This window comes from Bactrocera latifrons, unplaced genomic scaffold (assembly GCF_001853355.1).
Source record: "Bactrocera latifrons isolate USDA-ARS-PBARC rearing strain unplaced genomic scaffold, ASM185335v1 scaffold_47, whole genome shotgun sequence".
In the NCBI taxonomy this organism is placed as follows: Eukaryota; Metazoa; Arthropoda; class Insecta; order Diptera; family Tephritidae; genus Bactrocera; species Bactrocera latifrons.
Window position 1 is genome coordinate 1,183,157 of NW_017537123.1, and position 19,121 is coordinate 1,202,277.

At 34.3% G+C, this 19,121-nt stretch overlaps 2 protein-coding genes across 4 annotated transcripts in view; one reads left to right on the plus strand and one right to left on the minus strand.

The window, feature by feature from the left end:
• The first annotated feature begins 137 nt into the window (after positions 1 to 137).
• The window catches only part of LOC108973276, a 24,497-nt gene continuing 5,513 nt past the window's right edge, over positions 138 to 19,121 (plus strand). Inside the window, exons 1-3 of one of the 3 annotated variants that reach the window (XM_018940425.1) lie at positions 138 to 683; positions 2,701 to 3,219; positions 3,273 to 3,426. In XM_018940425.1, coding sequence (XP_018795970.1) covers positions 3,294 to 3,426 — 133 coding nt within the window. In that variant the 5' untranslated portion in view covers positions 138 to 683; positions 2,701 to 3,219; positions 3,273 to 3,293. Of the gene's footprint in view, positions 684 to 2,315; positions 2,487 to 2,700; positions 3,427 to 19,121 lie in introns of those variants that run through there. The other 2 variants (XM_018940423.1, XM_018940424.1) reach the window with 2 other exon arrangements.
• On the minus strand, positions 16,354 to 17,769 carry LOC108973278 (protein midgut expression 1-like). Its single transcript, XM_018940428.1, has 2 exons — positions 17,423 to 17,769; positions 16,354 to 16,637 (listed from the first exon to the last, which is right to left on the minus strand). The coding sequence occupies exons 1-2, from the start codon at positions 17,473 to 17,475 to the stop codon at positions 16,445 to 16,447; spliced, it is 246 nt and encodes an 81-aa protein (XP_018795973.1). The 5' UTR covers positions 17,476 to 17,769; the 3' UTR covers positions 16,354 to 16,444.

Here is a 19,121-nt window from a genome sequence, read left to right on the forward strand (position 1 = left end):
TAATATAATCTTATTTGAATGCTAAGTATGAAAGCATGCAATTTCACCTGTTGTATCACAGGTGAATGCAACCCTGCGACCGATTTTGACGGCTGCACGCCAGCTGCGACGCTGCTGTCATCAGTTGTTGCGCCGTCGCTGCCTTGTCATCATCGTTTTTTATTAATTCGGTAGTTAGTGTTTTCGAGGCATACTAATTACTTAGCAGAAAATAAAATCTGTTCAAACATTTCATTTGCTACACCTTTCATGAAGTTGTAAAGTTAATACCGATTTAGAAAACGCGTGTGATACAGTGCAAAAATAGTATGGACCGCGGGTCTTGTGGTAAAAAGAAGCCACTGGAAAAAATAAATATCTGTCATCGTATCGTTTTCAACATTTTGCTCTCATAAGCCACGCATTTTCGACGTAGTAGATCGTAGTTAATTTTGTCATAAAGATATTTTGTACAAAAAGTTTAAAAAGCAATAAGAAATACGAGACTTGTTGGTAATTAAGTAAATGAACTGAAAAAAATCTCACACGAAGATGAAAATCGTGACAATAGGTTTTCTAAAATTTTTTTTCATATAAAATTAAACAAAACTTCATCAAATCAAGTGCCTTAAATACAAATAACTATTCTCTATATAACACAATCTGCAACTCAAAATTACAAAAAAGAAGGCTTTAGTAAGAATGTAAGTAGTACATATACATGAACATATCGAGAAATGGCAAATAAGGAATGCACATACGCGTGAACTTATTAAATTTTTTTTACAACTTTCTGTGTTTATTGAGACGATGCTTTTCTCTATCTTTTCATTAGCTCTGTTGTACATTTCAAGTCTGATGTAAAAAGACATTAACATTTATGAAATTCTCTACTTTTCACCCAATTCGAATTTCCATACAAACGTAGTAATTTTACCTGCTATATTAACCGAGTTTTGCAGTCAGGAGACTCAAATTATGCATACTAAAAACCTAAAGCAATTTGTGCACACACTAACGCATGCATGTTTGTGTTTACACATATATGTATTTATGCATGTGTCGTATTGTTTTATGCATTATATGTTCTCTGATTTGCCTTTCTCGTGACGTCAACGTAAGCATTGACGGCGCTGGTGGCATTGTAGCGTATGGCGTTGTCTGCGACAGTGAACACTTTATTCTCTTACTTGTGATATTCTGTTCTCTTTGCCATACTTTTTCGTTAGTAGTCACCTTTATTTTATATATTATTGACCCTTTGGTAACGTGTTTGTAATAATATAAATTTAAAAAATCAAATTTGTTTAGTTGCGTTATTAAATTGAGAGGTTCCAATACTAACTGACGCAACTGTCACTTTTTTTGTTTAACTTTATTATAAAATGAATTCTTTGATTTCAACAAAGAAGTGAACCGAAATTAAGACAATGAAAATTTTTGGCTAATTATACATATACTTAGTTACTTTAAACACTTTAGAGAAAGTTTTTAGCAAACAACACCAATAGAATGTCATAGAAATTTACAAATATCGGATTTGAGGGATTTTTCGCTAAATACATGTATTAAAACAAAAAATTTTGGTTATGAATGAAAACGCATTGTAAGATAATAATAACAAAAATTTGTAAATAAACAAACTATATACATATATACATGTATCTATGTATTTGTACGGCATATTTGTACATACGTACTCTTGTATATTTAATAATATGTACCAGATCATCTAATGGGCTCCTAATCAGCATCTCTCAAGTTGTTAAATGTATGTATGTACTTATCACATATTCTATAAGCTTTCGGCTTTCATGTTCAACTATTTCTAATTTCTATGTCACTCACCTGTATATATAATTTTGCGGTTCGCGAAATCATTATGTTCTCCAAAATTAACTCTGATGTCGCATGAATCACTTCCCGCCGGTTTCTCTTGTATACACATAACAAATACAAATATAGAAAAGTAAAAGGTAAAAGTTGGAAATATTTTCGTATTCCTTACTTTTGAGCGTGTTTTATTCTCGTTTGCGCTCTAAATTGTTTTACCAAAGAGTGAAAAAGAGAGTGCGCTAGCAGTAGCGAATGCAGCGACTAAGACGGATGGGCCAGTTGATGGGGCTGAAATTATGCCAATGCAAAGAGAGAAGTTTTTAATACAAGTATATTATATACGTATGTACATATGTATTATATTCGCGTAAAAACTACTAAGAATGTAAAGCTTAACGGCAAACAGCTGATTTGCCGTACTTTTGCGCAGACTCCATAATTCCGCCGGAGTTCACTGCCTGTTATTCCTTGCTTCTGCCGAAGCCTGACGTTGTTCCTTGTCTTTGTTCGCTAACCAGTTAAGCGGCAGTTAGCTAGTCATGCGGTTGATTATTTTCTAAATCTCAAATAACTTCCGTTTAACCTGCTGTTCTGATTTACGTATTATAGTGTGGGTGCAGGGGAGTAATTAAATTAATTTAACTTCTGCCAAAAGGAAAGTAAACAAGCAAGTAAGATAAATTCATTGAACCGATTTAGGTAATCAGTTTAAATGCTCTAATTTGCTTCTCAATCTAGCTGATTGTATAATTTTACCGCTATTTCCTCCCATTCTTTTCTCAAGCACATTAACAATATATACATACATACATAAGTATTTAATATACATATACAGTTACAAATTTCCTACATATTAACTATAATTTTTTCTTTTTTTTCTTTCAGATAACAGCAGCAAACAGCGGTAACAACGATAAAATTATATATAAATGAAAGTAACAATAGTCGCAAAAAAGTAGAATAAGATTACGAAACTGCAACACTGTGTACGGTTTATGCCTTATTTATTGTATGTTCTCATAACTTAAAACAAAAGCAACAAAGATAGTACCCAAATTAAAAGATAAAATACCGTTTGTTGAAAGACAGGTATTCTGTGATAAACAGTGTTTCTAAAATTGCCTTAATATTAAAAACGGAAGAACACATGTTATAAAATAATTATAAAAATAAATAAATATTATCCAATYATTAAAAAATAGTGCTTCCTTCGCTTGTCGTAGCAAAATTCGTGAAGTGAAAATTTCGTTCGCCAAAAGAAAGTAGTAAAAATTAAAGCCAAAAAAATAATCCAAGAAACAATAATATTTTTAAACAAAAAATAAAAATATTTGTTTTTATTTAAAAACTTGAGATTGTGAATAAAGTGTATCAAATTACCTGCGCTAACGACAAACACATCAGGTATTGAGAAACACGTTACCACTTCTTCTCTAATTACCATCATGGATTCGCAGGGTTATGAAAATGCACGTAATATGACACTGCTCTTTTTCCTTGAGCGTCTCATGGACAAGGGTGAGGCGCGTACCGTTCACGACTTATCCTGTCAGTTTGGTAACAAGGAGTTCACTAAGGAAATGCGTCAGATTGCGGGTGGCAGTCAATCGGGTAAGAATTAATGCTTTTAAATAATGATAATAACAACAATATCAAAAAAATTCCTCACTAATCATCTTCCGCGATGATATTATATATTATGATAAATAAGGCCATAAGCCTGTAGTGAGCGCGACGGATTAGCATATGTTGGTTTATAAAAATTTCACCATTTTCATTTGTATGTGTAATTACAAATGCGATAGTAAATGAGTAAGCCTCAGAAACAGTAAGCTAATGGTGAAAAATTCGGACTTATGGTATTTAGCATTGATGTTGTCTTTTTTCAGGTTCAACTGACTTTGTAGAGGTCTTTGGCATTATCAGCCTTAATGTGAATATCCCGATATACAGCGAAATTGCTGTCGATCGAACGTCGATCAAGTTATTGAACTTCTGTTTAGATAACTTTTGGTTTGATTTCATTGTTGTTGTTGGTCTATTAACTAAGCGCTGTGCAAATGAAACCTGAAATGTAAAAATGTCAAGGTAGTAATGTGCGAATTAATGGGTAACAATAATTGTTTAGTTAAAATTAAAGCGATACAAATGCAACAAAACATTACTTTAGGAAGTTATTGTTTGGTATATACTATTATGTACGTGCAATGTAGGTGTTTGCTCTATATCCACTTAAGGCTCATATAAGCACACTTGATGCTTATACACATTGCTCTTGAAAATTAAATTAACACCCCAGAAATAGCAATGTAGGCGACAATATTTATTCATTCAACTAGATTGCCACATGGAATGTTGAACGCGGTTGTTGTGGGGCAATTGTTTTGTATACCACATGAGCGGAATGAAAATAATCAAGTTCGGGTTTTCATCTTGCTTAGCAACGTATTTAATAATACAAACGTATTCAATAATATAAAACATTCATGAAAAGGTTTGATTATGTGAATTATCAAACTGTCTCGCGTACCATACTATGTACATACATTTAAATGGGATACTCATGGATGCAGATACCATTTACTAATTTAGTCTTGTGGGAAGAAGGACAAATATATATTTTTAGTAAGTAACTGTTAAAATGGTAATTATTAGTCTGAAGTATGTTCTTCAATACTAAAACTTTTACCGAGTTTCACTGCTAACTGAAGAAAGGTAGTTTTTGTTTTCTAGAAAATATTTATGTATGTATCTAGGTACGTTTAGGTATAATTTACAATGCCAACTTTCATTTTTGTTGTATAAAGAACTTTTTAGGCATGTATCACGTCCTCACATACTATTATGTGACTTACAACTTGTCATAACGCATCGTAAATTCATAAATTTTTACACTTATTTAAAAATATTTTTGTTGAATTACATACAATAATGAGTTTACACAATTACAATTCTCAACGCTATGCCTTCGGTTCGTTATAACTTAGTACTTTATGAGACATACATTAGTTTCTCAAATAAGATTTTCTGGAAACATGCTCACTTTGTTAGCAAATCTGTGTGTATTTTAATACGAATGTTCAGCAGAGTAGAAAAGGCAATAGGGCAGGAAAAAATTGTTATAGTGGCTGCTTAACCCACTTAATTAACGACGATTTGTCGGTAAATTAAATTTCGCAGTTTAATTGTAGTTGTGTTAAGCGGTGGTAATTTTGTGAAAACCAAAAAAAAAAGGAAAATGAAACAAACAAATGAAATAAACAAATAACTCATAATTGCTGAAAGCGACTACATACATAGGAGTACATATACATATATGTATATACGAGACTAATATAAAATTGTTGAATGACAATGTGCTCAGGTGATTTGCACAAATATCTGATTCCATGTGATTCACATACTCGCACACACTAATGCACATTTGTAGTAGCTTGAGTTATATGTCAGTAGGGGGACCCACTAAGACTCACACCCACATCGCCTCGCATTGTCTGCTTCAATTTGTGCCGAGTTGTTGGCGGATGTCTATTAGCAGGGCAGTTGTGCACCGACGAGTTGTGTGGTGTGGGGGTGTTGCGTTGTGTAGGTCGATGCCTGCACGCAATCGCAATTCGCGAATCGCATTGTAATGAAGTCGTTTAAGCAATCACCGTTTATTGCGAATACCACAAGCCACTTTTGCGGAATCTTTTGAACTTAGGCTTATTTATGATTTGGTTTTTGCCTACATTTTGCTGTTAGTGCTTCTTCTTGCATGGTTCATATAATTTTCGACAACCGGGCTTTAATTATTGAAAGTATTGATTTAATTTTCTGTTCTATTTTTTTTTTTTTAATTTTCAATGTCGGCATATTTTAATGTAACTGCGCGTGCAATGCTGCATATCTAATTCTTCTTCTTCTTAATTGGCGTAGACACCGCTTACGCGATTATAGCCGTGTTAACAACAACGTATATATATATTCTAAGTTTATCTCGGTAAATTTTTTGTAAAAAATATCTTTTACTCTATGAAAGATGTTGGAAGAATAAAAGTGCTACGGATTACAAGTGCAATGCATGTAAATGTAAATCGTGGGTGCTTTTATGTGTGAAAATAAAGGTATGTAATGGAAAATGTTACAAGAATAATTAAAAATAGATGCACCAGCATTTGAATTGTACATCCATGAACAAGTGTGTGTTTGTCTATGTACTATTCATTTATTCGAGGTTATGTTGATTTAAAAAGAGAAAAAATACCTGAAATGTGATCATCTGTACAGAAAATGAAAAATGTTATAAAAGTTGCGTCAATTAAATTTTACACAATCAAGGACCTTTATACCGGCTTTAGAAATCACATTGCAGACATAATTTATTACACGTAGAACTTTACGTGAAAGTAGCATGAAAATGGCGGGAAATGCAAACAAATAACTGAGTTGCTATTTCTTTGTTTATTTATTATACTCTTGGAACATATTGCTACAGGAATAATAGCTTCCACCTAAAGGTGGTTTATATCAAAGTATCTTTAATTGAATAAATTGGTGATGGTAACTTAATTAAATTGAGAAAGCATGCTTTTCTGTTAATAATATGTAAAAAGGGTCGGCACTACCTCTATACTTAATAAACGATTTTAAAAATACCGTCCAAATCGGTCAATATCTTAATAAAATTAACTGAATGTACATATAATACTGAATGTACAGTTACACAAAACGATTGTACGTATCACCTAATAACTGAGTGAGATAGATATAAAGTTATGTTTATATAAATGATCAGGTGATGGGAAAAGTGTCTATAACTTGAGTAAAAATTAAGATATCTTGACTTAAAATTAAGATACTTAGACCATCGTTACGCCCACAAAACGCCTCTAAATAAAGAAGAAATACAACTTTTCGCGAATCCAAATCCAACAAAAACTGTACCGAATACCTAGTACTTATAGCTAACTTTTTACTGAAAATAATGGTAATGTGTCAGATTTATAATTGAAATTCAGAGAAGCCTTTTCTGATAATAGTATGTCTGCCAGCTACAAAAATGGGTTGAATGGTATCAACACTTCCTTTCACTCACGTATACCTTATACAACAATTTTCGAACTTCAAGGTGACTTTGTGCCGCATATATTAGCCAACATGTGAGCTGGCTCTGTGAAAGTGGGAGCGTATCTTTGTGCCTAAAATGGATAAAATTGGACGAAAACTTGACCTATCCCCCATATAACAAACATATAACATCCAGTGACTTTACTTCATAGGATTGATGGCGGTACCTTAATGAACCTCAGGGAACATTTTGTTAGTAAAATATGTATTAAACGATTTTTCAGCGTACCCAGGGAAATTTCCTGCCATAACTCGTAATCTCTTTGACTCGAAGTTTTTTTGTAGATTGGATGGTAATTCGAGTTAGGAAAGTTCAACTCCATATTTAATTGCTTAGACTCCTACCCTCTGTCGGTTTGCACCTTAAGGTTTTTCCCTCGCTTTGATCTTTGCAAGTTCTAAGAGTATAAAATGTTTGGTTGCACACGAAGTTAGGTCTTCCGTACTTGTTTTTATTTAATTTTATTTTTTTAATTCGGTAAAGAGTGAAAATAAGAATGTTTTTTATCTTGCTGGTCAAAACCATTAGCATCAGTGTGCTTAATGCATATAAGGAAGGCTTAGTTGTTGCTTATGATACTTTTGGGATTTTTTAAACCTTTACATTTTTAGGTAAATATGTGCATATACGTATCAACGTCTCAAACTGAATATGTCTATATGAAACTATTGCCCGTTACCTTTTTGTTCCCTTTAAGCCGGTCGTATGTAAGATTTGTATTTGTACCTTACGAATCACTTGGTGGCATCTTACAGTTACGTGTATATGCATATGTGTAAGTACGTGACAAAAATTCCCAATTGATTTTTAATAAAAAGCCATGAGGTCATTCCAAATTCCATCTTTTCGCGCAACCATACACACTAGTATCATTCTAGTGGAATCACCAACCCATTTCCCAAATTCGTTTTGCTCTATACGATTTTTGCTCCCTGACTAAACCAGTTGTACAAATATATCGCCAACACTTTTAATCTTTAATTCAATGAATTCGTACAATTTGCATTCGATTGATGAGGGTTTGATTTCATAACAGATACTGAACTGGACAGTTGCTTCCTTAGAGTGTCATCCGAATTTTATGAGCCCTAATGTTTACCGTATATGAATTGAATATTGTATTGAGGTGAATGGAAAGATAGTGAGTGGACAACCGGAAATAGGACTTTTGACATATTCGTTCCCTTATATACTGTTATGGCTGTGTGCAATGTTCTAGCGATAAACCTAAACAGTGCTTCCGACACAATAACGAGTTACTCAAGGATCCAAAATTTTATCAATTACCGAGTTAAAAGAGCCATGCCAATATTTTTATCAATGTAGTGGTCTTGTAGGTATGTATATTCGGATCAGACGTAATTATTTATAACTAACTATACTTATATGTATATTTATAAATAGTAATCCTTGTCATATGCAGCTTATTTCATATTGAAACTACGCAAGTTTAGTTTTGTTTCTATCCAAAAGTGTACTTATATTTTTACCGTTAGGGTGTGCGTTGTTTTTGTTGCCGTGAAGTTTTCAATAATTAATTATAATGAGAAGAAAATCGGTACCAGCTGAAACGGTACCTTCAAACAAAGTGCTATGTTTAGATTTGACTTCGTAGGCTCCCACTTTCCACTGACTTCAGAAGCGAAAAATGTTAGATCAGCACACGCAACTCATTGTTTACACGCAGACCTCCAAGTAAGAAATTGTGATATTAAGTAGTTCAATGGAGAATACGGTCGGGGTCAAAACGCATCAAGGTATACTTTTAGGCGTTGTGACAAAAGGTGTATGATACGCTTATATACATATATATTCATTAATACGTTTCATATTATGATGTTATACATTTGTTACTTTGTTTAGAAATCATAAGTAAAAGCCAAAACGACATCACAAAAAATCAATGCTTAACTAAACGAAAATTAAGTATACAGAAGGCATCAATGGCATTTGTTTTCACATTGTGCGACATACGAGGCAGTTATTTACATATGTGTTTTGTTTGCTAATTCCATTAAATATCGGCAAGAAAAGAAGAAATAGAAAATGTTCAGCGAAGCGCAAAACTCGCGTGAATTTGTGGTGTGAGCTACGCGTTGCCGCATTGCCGCCATCTGGTGAATGCCAATCCAGCAAATGCACCGAGAAGGTCACCTATAAAAGCTTTGCAACCCTTTGCCACAACATTTCTCTAACCCTACAGCTATAAATTCTATTGAACATACACACTATATACATATGTACATACATATATACATATATATGTACATATATGCCAGTGTAGTGGGTTTAAGGTTCGGGGCTCCTAACGCTAGATGTCATTTCTATCGTCTTTGTATCAATACATATGAGTATGTGAGTAAAAGAGTTTTCCAAGCGGCACACATAAAAATAATGCATTTGCGTAGCAGTTCATAACTTTTTACACGCCTTCTACTCATTCGGGGGAAGTTAAAAAGTAGCATTCTGATTATATGGCCAAGACATGCATTTCAATGCAGCTGCTTAAAACCGATAATGAATACTGTTAAATTTCATTTATTGATTTTAAGCTTTACAACAGAAATGTTTTTACCTTTCAGTGTAGTTTCTGATATATGAAGATCAGATGGAAAAAAATTAACAACAGTAACTTGGAGTCTCTATTTATCAGAGAGGATCATTTTATGATAATAATTTGTAAGTCACAGAATTGCTTACCCAATGATAGGAATAGTTGTGGAAATAATTAACTGTTAGTAATAGTTATTAAGAGAAGTATTTCTAAAAACACATTGTAACAGCAAAATTCGGTTGTCAGATTGATGAGTTATTTTTCTTCATGTAAACTTCTGCTACGAAAATAAAAAGTAGAGCCAATGATGTGGGTGGCCGTATCTTTACGAAGTGAATCGCCTGTTAACAAAGTAACCGCAAATTAAGATTTTTAAAATTGTCGGTATAGCTCACGCTCATAACTCCCTAAATAATGTAAAGTATTTCTATAGACATTTCTGGTGCAAAGCCAAATGCAAGCGCCTACCAGCGTTGGACGAATAAGCACTCATTAAAAGTGTCCAAATAAACGAATGTGTGCTAGTAAAAAGTATTTAATTATGAGTAATTTGAACAAAATGCGGACATACATATGTTGTATGTACATATATTAGTGTTGTATGTATGGCCTTCTAATGTGCATATTTGGATGGTTAAGTGCGGTCGTCACTCCACGTACTTGTACTCTTATATGTACGTATGACAAGTTTAGATGCAACGACGGCTCACTACTATTTTGGTTATCACTGGCAACCCGCTGCCCTCACTCGTCACCTAAATTTGCACATGTACACCACACCACACAAACGATCTCTAAATTATTTAGCTATCTTTTTCTATTGTGGTTTTGTTTTTCCTATCATTTTGTTAGTTTACCTTCTTCTATCTGACAATTACTACCAAATGTCAGTTAGCTAAATGTTTTGCGAAAGTTTCGCAAGTCTACACACTTGGACGAAGATAAGCAAGTACAGCACGTTCAATATCATCGGCGAAAATGTTTGCGCCAAATTGCTTTGCTTAAAGCGTTCATGGGTGGAGGAGTTCGTGACTTCTTCAATAATTACGCTTTTGATTAAAGTATGTGGTATTTGTATGTACAAATTTACCTAGCTTGTTTGACGCTGATTATTACGGAAGCAGAGTTTGATATATAATATGATTGATGGTACGTGGTACAGTATTCAGCGGTCCAACTTAGTACGCTTCGAAGCTGTGAGTGCATTAAATCTGAACAACAACTTCATACAACTGAACCTTCGACTTAATTTTTTAATTAATTCCATATTAATTGGCGCAATTTGGGGGACTGGCATGGAAATCGCATTAGACACATCCATTAGATGCAATATAGTCCTACTTTTATTTGGCTATTACCTTTTATTAGCCAATATCTTCGAAACTTTGAAAATGTAGACCTATTCAATAATCAATATACTCGAAACTGTAATTCTATTTATTTGCTTGCACCAGAACATAATATAATTGAGCTTTCTGTAAGTCATCACACAAATACTTCTTTAAACAAAAATTTTAATAGTCATAATAAGTCATCAAGGTCGCAATTGGATAATCTTCACCTAAATGATTTGTAAACCACATTTAATATGCAAAAAGGACAATAATAACTAAATTTGAAAGCTTATATATAAACAATAAACAGATGTAATGTAGTACGAGTGAAAACATAACAAATATTTACTAGATACTGCGGCTCAAGCGCCGACTCACGGTTCGTTACAGTTTTCAAGAAACCAGCACCAGAATACATGTATCTTAACCATAGTGGCGCGAAACTCATAATTCAATTTAATGTTTCAAAATTCTTTGGAAAATTGAAACTCTATCCGGGTAAGTACATGAACGCCAGCAAACCTCCCAAAAAGCCATTACCTGGCAAACACCGTTGCCAATGCGGACGATTTCATAAAAATTTAAACCTCAATAATTTTTAAGGCACAGCTGGTGGTGGGCTAATGCTCTAGGATGGGAGCGAACGTTGTGTTTTCAGAGGCCGCTCTGTATTTGCTTTTGGTCGCCATAAATACTAGTGACTTTTGCCAAATGAATAAATATTTACTTTATTTTGTACATTTTTCGTATCAAACCATCTGATATGGTGGCACAGCGAACAGGTGCAACAGTTCCGCCTCTAGTATACCTTCGAATATTTACGGTTATACTGGAAGGACCTTCATACGTACAGTCAAATGTAAAACGAGCACCAACACTGCTACACACAGCTCTATGTATAGGTAAATATGGTACATGTACTTGTGTATTAGTGCGACCGTAGTATGACTTTTACGATTTTTGTGGTTTCTATTCAAGTTTAAAATTATGGCTACATTTTGAGTGATACATATTTACGTGCACAGAATATTGGAAGGTGTTTGAGTGCATATTTAGGATATTAAATATCTGGCTTTATGCGTCGATGAATATTTACAACAGCAACTGCGCCATTTGAATCATTTTGAATTTCCATTACTTCGAAATATAAAAATAAATTTTTTATTTGAGCTTTCGGTCAATTGATATTACTTACATTTGCCCACACATTTACCATGTGCCTGAATTTTCATATATTTGAAAATAACTGTAATTTCAATCCTTTTTGGTTGTATTTAGAACATTTAGAATGGATATTTTCAGGGATATGAAAGACTTTAAAAGTTTCAGAATTCAGATTTTTCCTTTAATCAGACCAAAGTGCAGAATTAAAGTCTATTAGTTAGTATTAGTTATTATACCCTGAACAGGGTATATTAAGTTTGTCTCGAAGTTTGTAACACCCAGAAAGAAGCGTCGGAAACCCGATAAAGTACTTGTAGGTATAAATGATCAGTTTTCGAGATATCGTTTTGAAATTTTGCAAACGTCATTTTCTCTTCAAGAAGCTGCCCATTTGTCGCAACTGCCGATATCGGACCACTATTACATATAGCTGCCATACAAACTGAACGATCGGAATCAAATGCTTGTATGGAAAACTTTCACATTTGACAAGATATATTCACTAAATTTGGTATATATTATTTTCTAAGACAACAATGTAATCTCCAAAAAAATTATTCTGAACGGATTAATAAGCTTCCATATAAACTGAACACATAGTTAATAACGGAAATGCACCTGTGAAGGGTATTTAGCTTCGATGCAATCGAAGTTAACGTTTTTCTTGCTTTTTTAAATTTTTAATACACTTTGATATATGTATTAGGTGACGTCAAGGTTGTCGTAATCTGTATTCTACGAATCTTGTGTGTTATAATTTTTTTTTTCGAAGTAATAAAATATTCAAATGATTTTGCAAACATATATTTTGAACACTTGCTTATGGGTTTAAATATAATTTTTATGTTCATGAATTCCATTTACATTTAACATTTAAATATCGTCCCCGGTTCTAAACTACCTTCTCACCAATTTTTAGGCAAGTCGGTTCAGCCGTTCTTGAATTATAAATACTTTAACTAACACGGCTTTATGTAAATGTATATATGTATAAAGTAATAACGTTAATGATGAGCCAGTAATACATTTATTTATAATGATAGATGCATTCGATTTCCATTATAAACACAATAATTTGTTTCCCTACAGGGAGTTTCCAACTGGGAATTATAGTCATATAAAAATGTAACCAATCTAAAGCTTTAGAGGCTTCTATCACGCCAGCTATTAAAATTTAGTCGTCAGCATAATTTGAAGCGATCGGCGCATTAAAGAGCCATCAAACAAATATACTTAGATACTTATTATGTAATACTTACTCGCACTCTCTCTGTACTTAGGCTGTGCAGCGGAATGACGTACGCGAATGGCGGCTCAGAGGCAGTTGAGCATAATTTATTTACAATTCCATTCACAGCTCATTTGCATGACAACGACGTAATTCGCACATGCATATGTACGATTTCACATATAGTCCATCGTTCGCGTACTCCCTCACTGGTGGGTCGAGAAAGCGGCCGGTGGACTGTGGGTTTTTATACTGCGAGTCTTGTTGAAGCTATGGACCTATGGTACTGTAAGCCCATCATGCAACATCAACCAAATTATATTATACTATATAAGCATCAGTGCAAGTGGCAGCCGCTGTCATGTCACATTATGACTGAAAAAGTTATCGCACTTTAATGGTAGATACATGCGGGATATTGACAGTGCAAGAGCGCAATGGAATAATGGTGTTGGTGGCCGCACAATAGTTGACGTTGCAGTGAAATCCACACTGGCTGTCAACACACTGAGTTGTGTGGAGTGTGACCTGATTTACATAGCCCCAACCACAGTTTAAATGTACGACATTAGTTTGCCGGTCAGTTGGGCAGTTCGTTGCTGATTTTGTCGGTCTATCACTTGGTCGATTGGTTTGTTTTGCTTTGCTTTGACTTTACTTGCCTGGTTGCAGTGTTACTATTCTCTAATTGATAGCATAGCATTGTAGCCGTCCGAATATGAACCAATTAGACTTTATAAAGACAAATAAAAATGGGAATGGAATAAATTGCCATTTACTAATGGGTTTGAAAATAGAGTCTGCGGTATATTTGCATTAAATGCGTTTTTTTGTCTCTTAATTTGTAAATTTTTTTCACTATGGAAAATTGCGTACATATTTTTGGATGGCTTTCGGAAGAATGTAAATAATTACATGTTTGTTAAATAAACGAACATACACACTTTGACACAAATCATGAAGCAAAAAAGTTGAAACTCATCTACAAATTAGTAGCAAAGCTTAATAACTCAATAATATAAGGTTGTGTCATTTGCAAAAGGCAACAATTCCCCGTTACTATTGAAACATAAGAATAATAATTATGACAACAGAACCAAAATCCAACTCAGCAAAAAAATCCCATCAAATTTTAATAATGATGAATCCTGAACCCTTTCCGTAATCCGTAATTGAATAGCCTGAAAAGTGTGAAATTCAAAAGCAATATTATATAAACGTTTGTACATACATATGTACATATACATACTCCAATACATATGCACATACAAATAATCATGCTTCGCTTTATATTTAATCACACCAACTTCCATGCAAATAAATGAGTTTCCCCCATTAATATCAGAGGCCACATTTCACTTCACACCATTTTAGTTATAAAGTTATTGTTTTCATTATCGTTCGTCAGCAACTTTTCATTTCATAGGTGCGTAGCTTTAGACTTTGTTGTGCCCAGAATTCTCTTTCCTTAGGTGAGTTTTGCCACATTCTCTTAACTTTACCAGTTCAGCCTCTGAACTCATTGCGCTTACACCGCCTTCATACACACATGTATTCATACATATGTATATACATTGACAGCAGTATGTTTGTATTATTTCATTGTATTCTATAAAGTTTAACTCGGTTTATTTTATCTTATCTTGTTATTGTTTTTAATTTGACTTTGGTTTTGCATTTGCTAAAACAATGCAATGGCTTTCCTCGATTCTCGCTCACTACAATCATATGTATATACACATATGTACATACATGTACATACATGCAAATGTCTCCTAACTACGTACAAAAATTACTATTTTACTTTAGTTGTTGCCAGCTCCATAATTTCCAGCCATTACCATTGTTTTTTGTTTTGTTGTTATTGCTTGCTTCTTTTCTACTGTCGCTCCACAAATATTCACTATATTCACTTTGCGTCCAATATTGTTATTTGCTATCGGCGAAAATCTGTTGCAGCCCCATTTACTTTGCTGCTGTTGTTGCAACATTTAGCAATCACACTATGAAATGAAAATGGAAAACGCCCGCAAACAACAAGTTTTTCCATTTTCTTCGATTGTAAAGTGGAGCGTGTCTTTTATACTTCCAACCATCATTTCGCCTCTTCATTGCTTTTGAAACGAACATCCGTGTTCACCAATAAGTTTGCAGATGGGAATTATGTTGAATACAGTGGAGTTGAGTGGGCCAAATGGATGTAAAGTGGCGGTAAAAGTTCCATAAATTGTACCGCCACATGGACTTTTGGAGTGATGCTTCTACAAATGAGTTTCGCACACTTACAGTTTTGCTCCATTGCAATATTGGTTGTCTTCGTTTCGCCGTTTCCCCGCTTGCTATCTTTGCACGCTGCATACAAAGCTCTTGTCAAAAACTTAACGTGTGAAAACAACAACATAGTTACTGGCTTTCCTAAATAAAAGCGGCACTGTGAGTTGAAAAGCCCGATTTTGACAGCCGGTTAAGAATTAATTTTTGGAATTTTCCTTAAAATAAAAATAATAATAAAACTTTGCATGAATAATGCCTTTCCAAAATTTTTCCAAATCGAAACGAAACTGTTCAAGGTGAATATGAAGACCCCAAGGCCTATAGTTGATTTTTGTCCTAAAATATCGGTCAATGTGTGAGATGTATTTGAAAATCCGCCTATATCGGCCAACGTGTCAGTTATCTCAATGAAATTAGAGAGCGTGATTTACTTATGACAGTGTATCTTTGTGCATAAAATGAATAAAATCGGGTGAAAACTTAACTTTTCCCTATTATAACTAACATCAGGATTATTATATTATCAAACATCCCGCTGACTTTACTCCATATGTTTGATATGTGGGGTGCCTTAATGATATCCAGAGAGCACTTTTCGATTCAGGCTGGTTTAGTATAATATCCGCTTTGATGGTAATCCATTCATTCGTCGATCAATGAGGATCAACTTCTTTCGCTCATTTTCCAATATTGCCAACACCGGGCGGCATTTAGCCGGCTGTGATTCTTGCTAGTTACAAGAGTGTAAAGTGTTCAGCTACAACCGAAATCATCTCTTTGTTACTTGTTACATATAATTTTATGAATTTTTTGAATACTTTTTTTTTATATATACTTGTTGGACAACATTAATAAAAGCAGCGTTTTTCTCTTTCAAAATGTTTAAAAACGGTTTATTTAGTTTATTACATCTAACAATAGGAAGTTTTAACAATAACAATGTTGTCTTAAAGTGAATTAAAACTTTAGTTTTTGTGCTGGAAATAATCCTTAAACGTTAAAGGCACAGTTGTGACAAGCTGCCGCACCATTTGATGTTCACTGGTTCTACCCTTATGGAAATACATTGTAAAGTACACGATCACAGCGACCACCACAGCTAGTACTATGACCGAACAAAGCATGCCACAAATCATATTCACTGCAGATTGACAGCAACTATATGGAAAATAAAAAAAGGAAAAATCAATCAATCAAGAGCTTAAAGAAGTACTTGGTATTACTTTTTTCCTCAAATAATTCTAGTAATAGTACATTTCTCGAAGAAAATATTATGAAACAAAGCGATAATCGATTTTTTTAATATTCAAAAAATAATCTGAAATTCTACTTTGGTGCTTAATCAAAAGGTTAGGTGGGTTTCAGAGTTCCTAAAATAGGGTGTTTAAATTGTTCTAATATAATTGATGTCACAAAAAAGTTCTTGCCGTGGACAGCATATAACTCATTATTGGTTCGTCCAAATTCAAAATTTCAAAAATATATCGGCGATGAAAATGAATTAAAATTAGAATTTTTGACAAACTGTAAACAAGAAAAAAACACATTGTTTGCTCAAATTTACACCATTTACACCATGTATTTTCTAGAAATCGTGTCCACCGTCTTAGAAAATTGCGTTTTGGACTAAAGACGCTTAACATAATTGCGAAGCGCTGCACAGACGTGGCTGTATGTTATTTGTAGCTCTAAGTGTATTTTTTATCTAACATTGATAGCTTTCACATCACTTCAGATTGTTAGATAATTTTGATTCCACCACAGATGCTTTATGCACAGATCCTTGTGCGTATTGAAATGTATTTATTGCTAATAATTGAAATAATTTTGAAATGTTGCCTTATACGGTCTTCTTAACTTTTCTTTGTCTTTAATGTTTTGTTAGTATATTACTACACATAATTTTATTTAGTGTACTGTGATTTTAATAAAGCAAAACTTACCAACACAAAACTTTTGCTGGACATTTAATACAATCCCATATAACGTTACACATCTCGACGGTTTGTGTTAAAAAAAATCTCCGTTATACTAGTAGCTGACAAATAATTTTATTAGGTTCCAGAATAATGTTTGCGGGAGCTCTAATTTGTAAACTGCTGCGTTTAATCACTGGACGATGTTTAACGGTCATATAAATGTTTCAGGTTTTACCTTTCCGTAAGTTTGGGAAATTCGTTATATCGTTGGCAAACACAAACCGCAACTGTCGGGTCTCTCGAAGGTTATTTGCTATTTCTTTATTAAAAACGCAACCTGTGCGTGATATATACAAAGATAGATAACTTCACATGAATAAATAATCGAGAAATGAATGCATTTAGCATTTGTTTTCAAATGGAATCTATACTTACTGTACCTAAAATGATATAACGCCTATCACATAAGGGTTAAGTGAGAGTTTCATTTATCGCACTTTTGTAAGGTGCAAACAATCAAGGCAATCGTTGGATGTGACAGATTGAGTTATCAGTGTTGTTATGCTAACAACGTTTGCATTTGATGCATTGATAAAAATAAGTATGTATTTGTTGACTATATGCATACATGGTTTGTCCGGAAAGTAATAGGACTGATTTTCTTCTGCGGCGACTGTACTTCGGAGCGTGCGCGCACCGACTGGAGTCAGTAGAAAGCGTTTATAGCTAACAGGACAGTCCTGGACAGTCAGGATAAACATTTTCGCGCGACGTGTTTCTGTGAATGATACAAGTCGAAAATGAGGTTCATTAAAGCAGAGGTACGTGATTAAATTCTGTATGAAGCTCTGTAAATCTACAACAGAGACGTTTGTTATGATCAAGCAGACATACCCAGATGTTGCTTTAGTAAGATGGCACCAGGCCTTTTTGGAAGGCCGGGAAGAGGTCGCTAATGAATGAGCAAATCCAAAGTGAAAACGATGCTCATTGTCGTTTCTGAAATCAAAGGCATCGTCCACCATACATTTGTTCCTCCTGGACAAAGCGCCAACGCCAAGTTTTACGTGGAAGTCCTCAAGCAGCTGATTGGAAGTTGCATCACACCGCCTTTATTGTGAAAAGCTACTCAACCAAGGCCGTCATCCCAACGCTTCCGCAGACGTCTTGCGGCCCAGATGTCCTCCGCCGGACTTTTTTATTTCCTTGCCTGAAAAAGCCGATGAAAGGGCATTCAAGCAGCATACACCTTGGCTCTCAAGGCTATTCCGGAAAACGCCCTCCGTGACGCTTTCACGCTGGCAGCGCTGCATCCACGCAGAAGGGGCGTATTTTGAATGTTTTTAAATAATTGTAACGATTGGTACCATTCATTTTTTTAGATCGACTCAATCCTAATACTTTCCGGACAAACCCTGTAATATCACTATCGATCGGCGCAAAAGTACCATGTACAGGGGAGTGCTGGAGCACTCCACTTGACATCAATAATTAATGCTGTAGTGGTTGTTTTCATAGGCACACACTTGTAGTTTATATAATTCATCAAAAGTACCAATTTTATGGAATCCGAAAAAATAAAATTAATATTATATTGGTTGTCAAAAAAGTCTTGCGGTTTTTTCGCTAGTTGGCGCTGAGAGCGCGTAGTTCTATTTTTATTCGTCACATCGGGTCATGCTATACCCTTTTGGAAAACTCATTTCACGCGCTAATACGTGTT

Bases quoted from the DNA above. Each gene is read 5' to 3' on its own strand.
- LOC108973278 (XM_018940428.1), bottom strand. From the start codon at position 17,475: ATGTGTAACGTTATATGGGATTGTATTAAATGTCCAGCAAAAGTTTTG. The intron at 16,638-17,422 runs GTAAGTTTTGCT...TTTTCCATATAG, and splicing joins CCAGCAAAAGTTTTGTGTTG to TTGCTGTCAATCTGCAGTGA.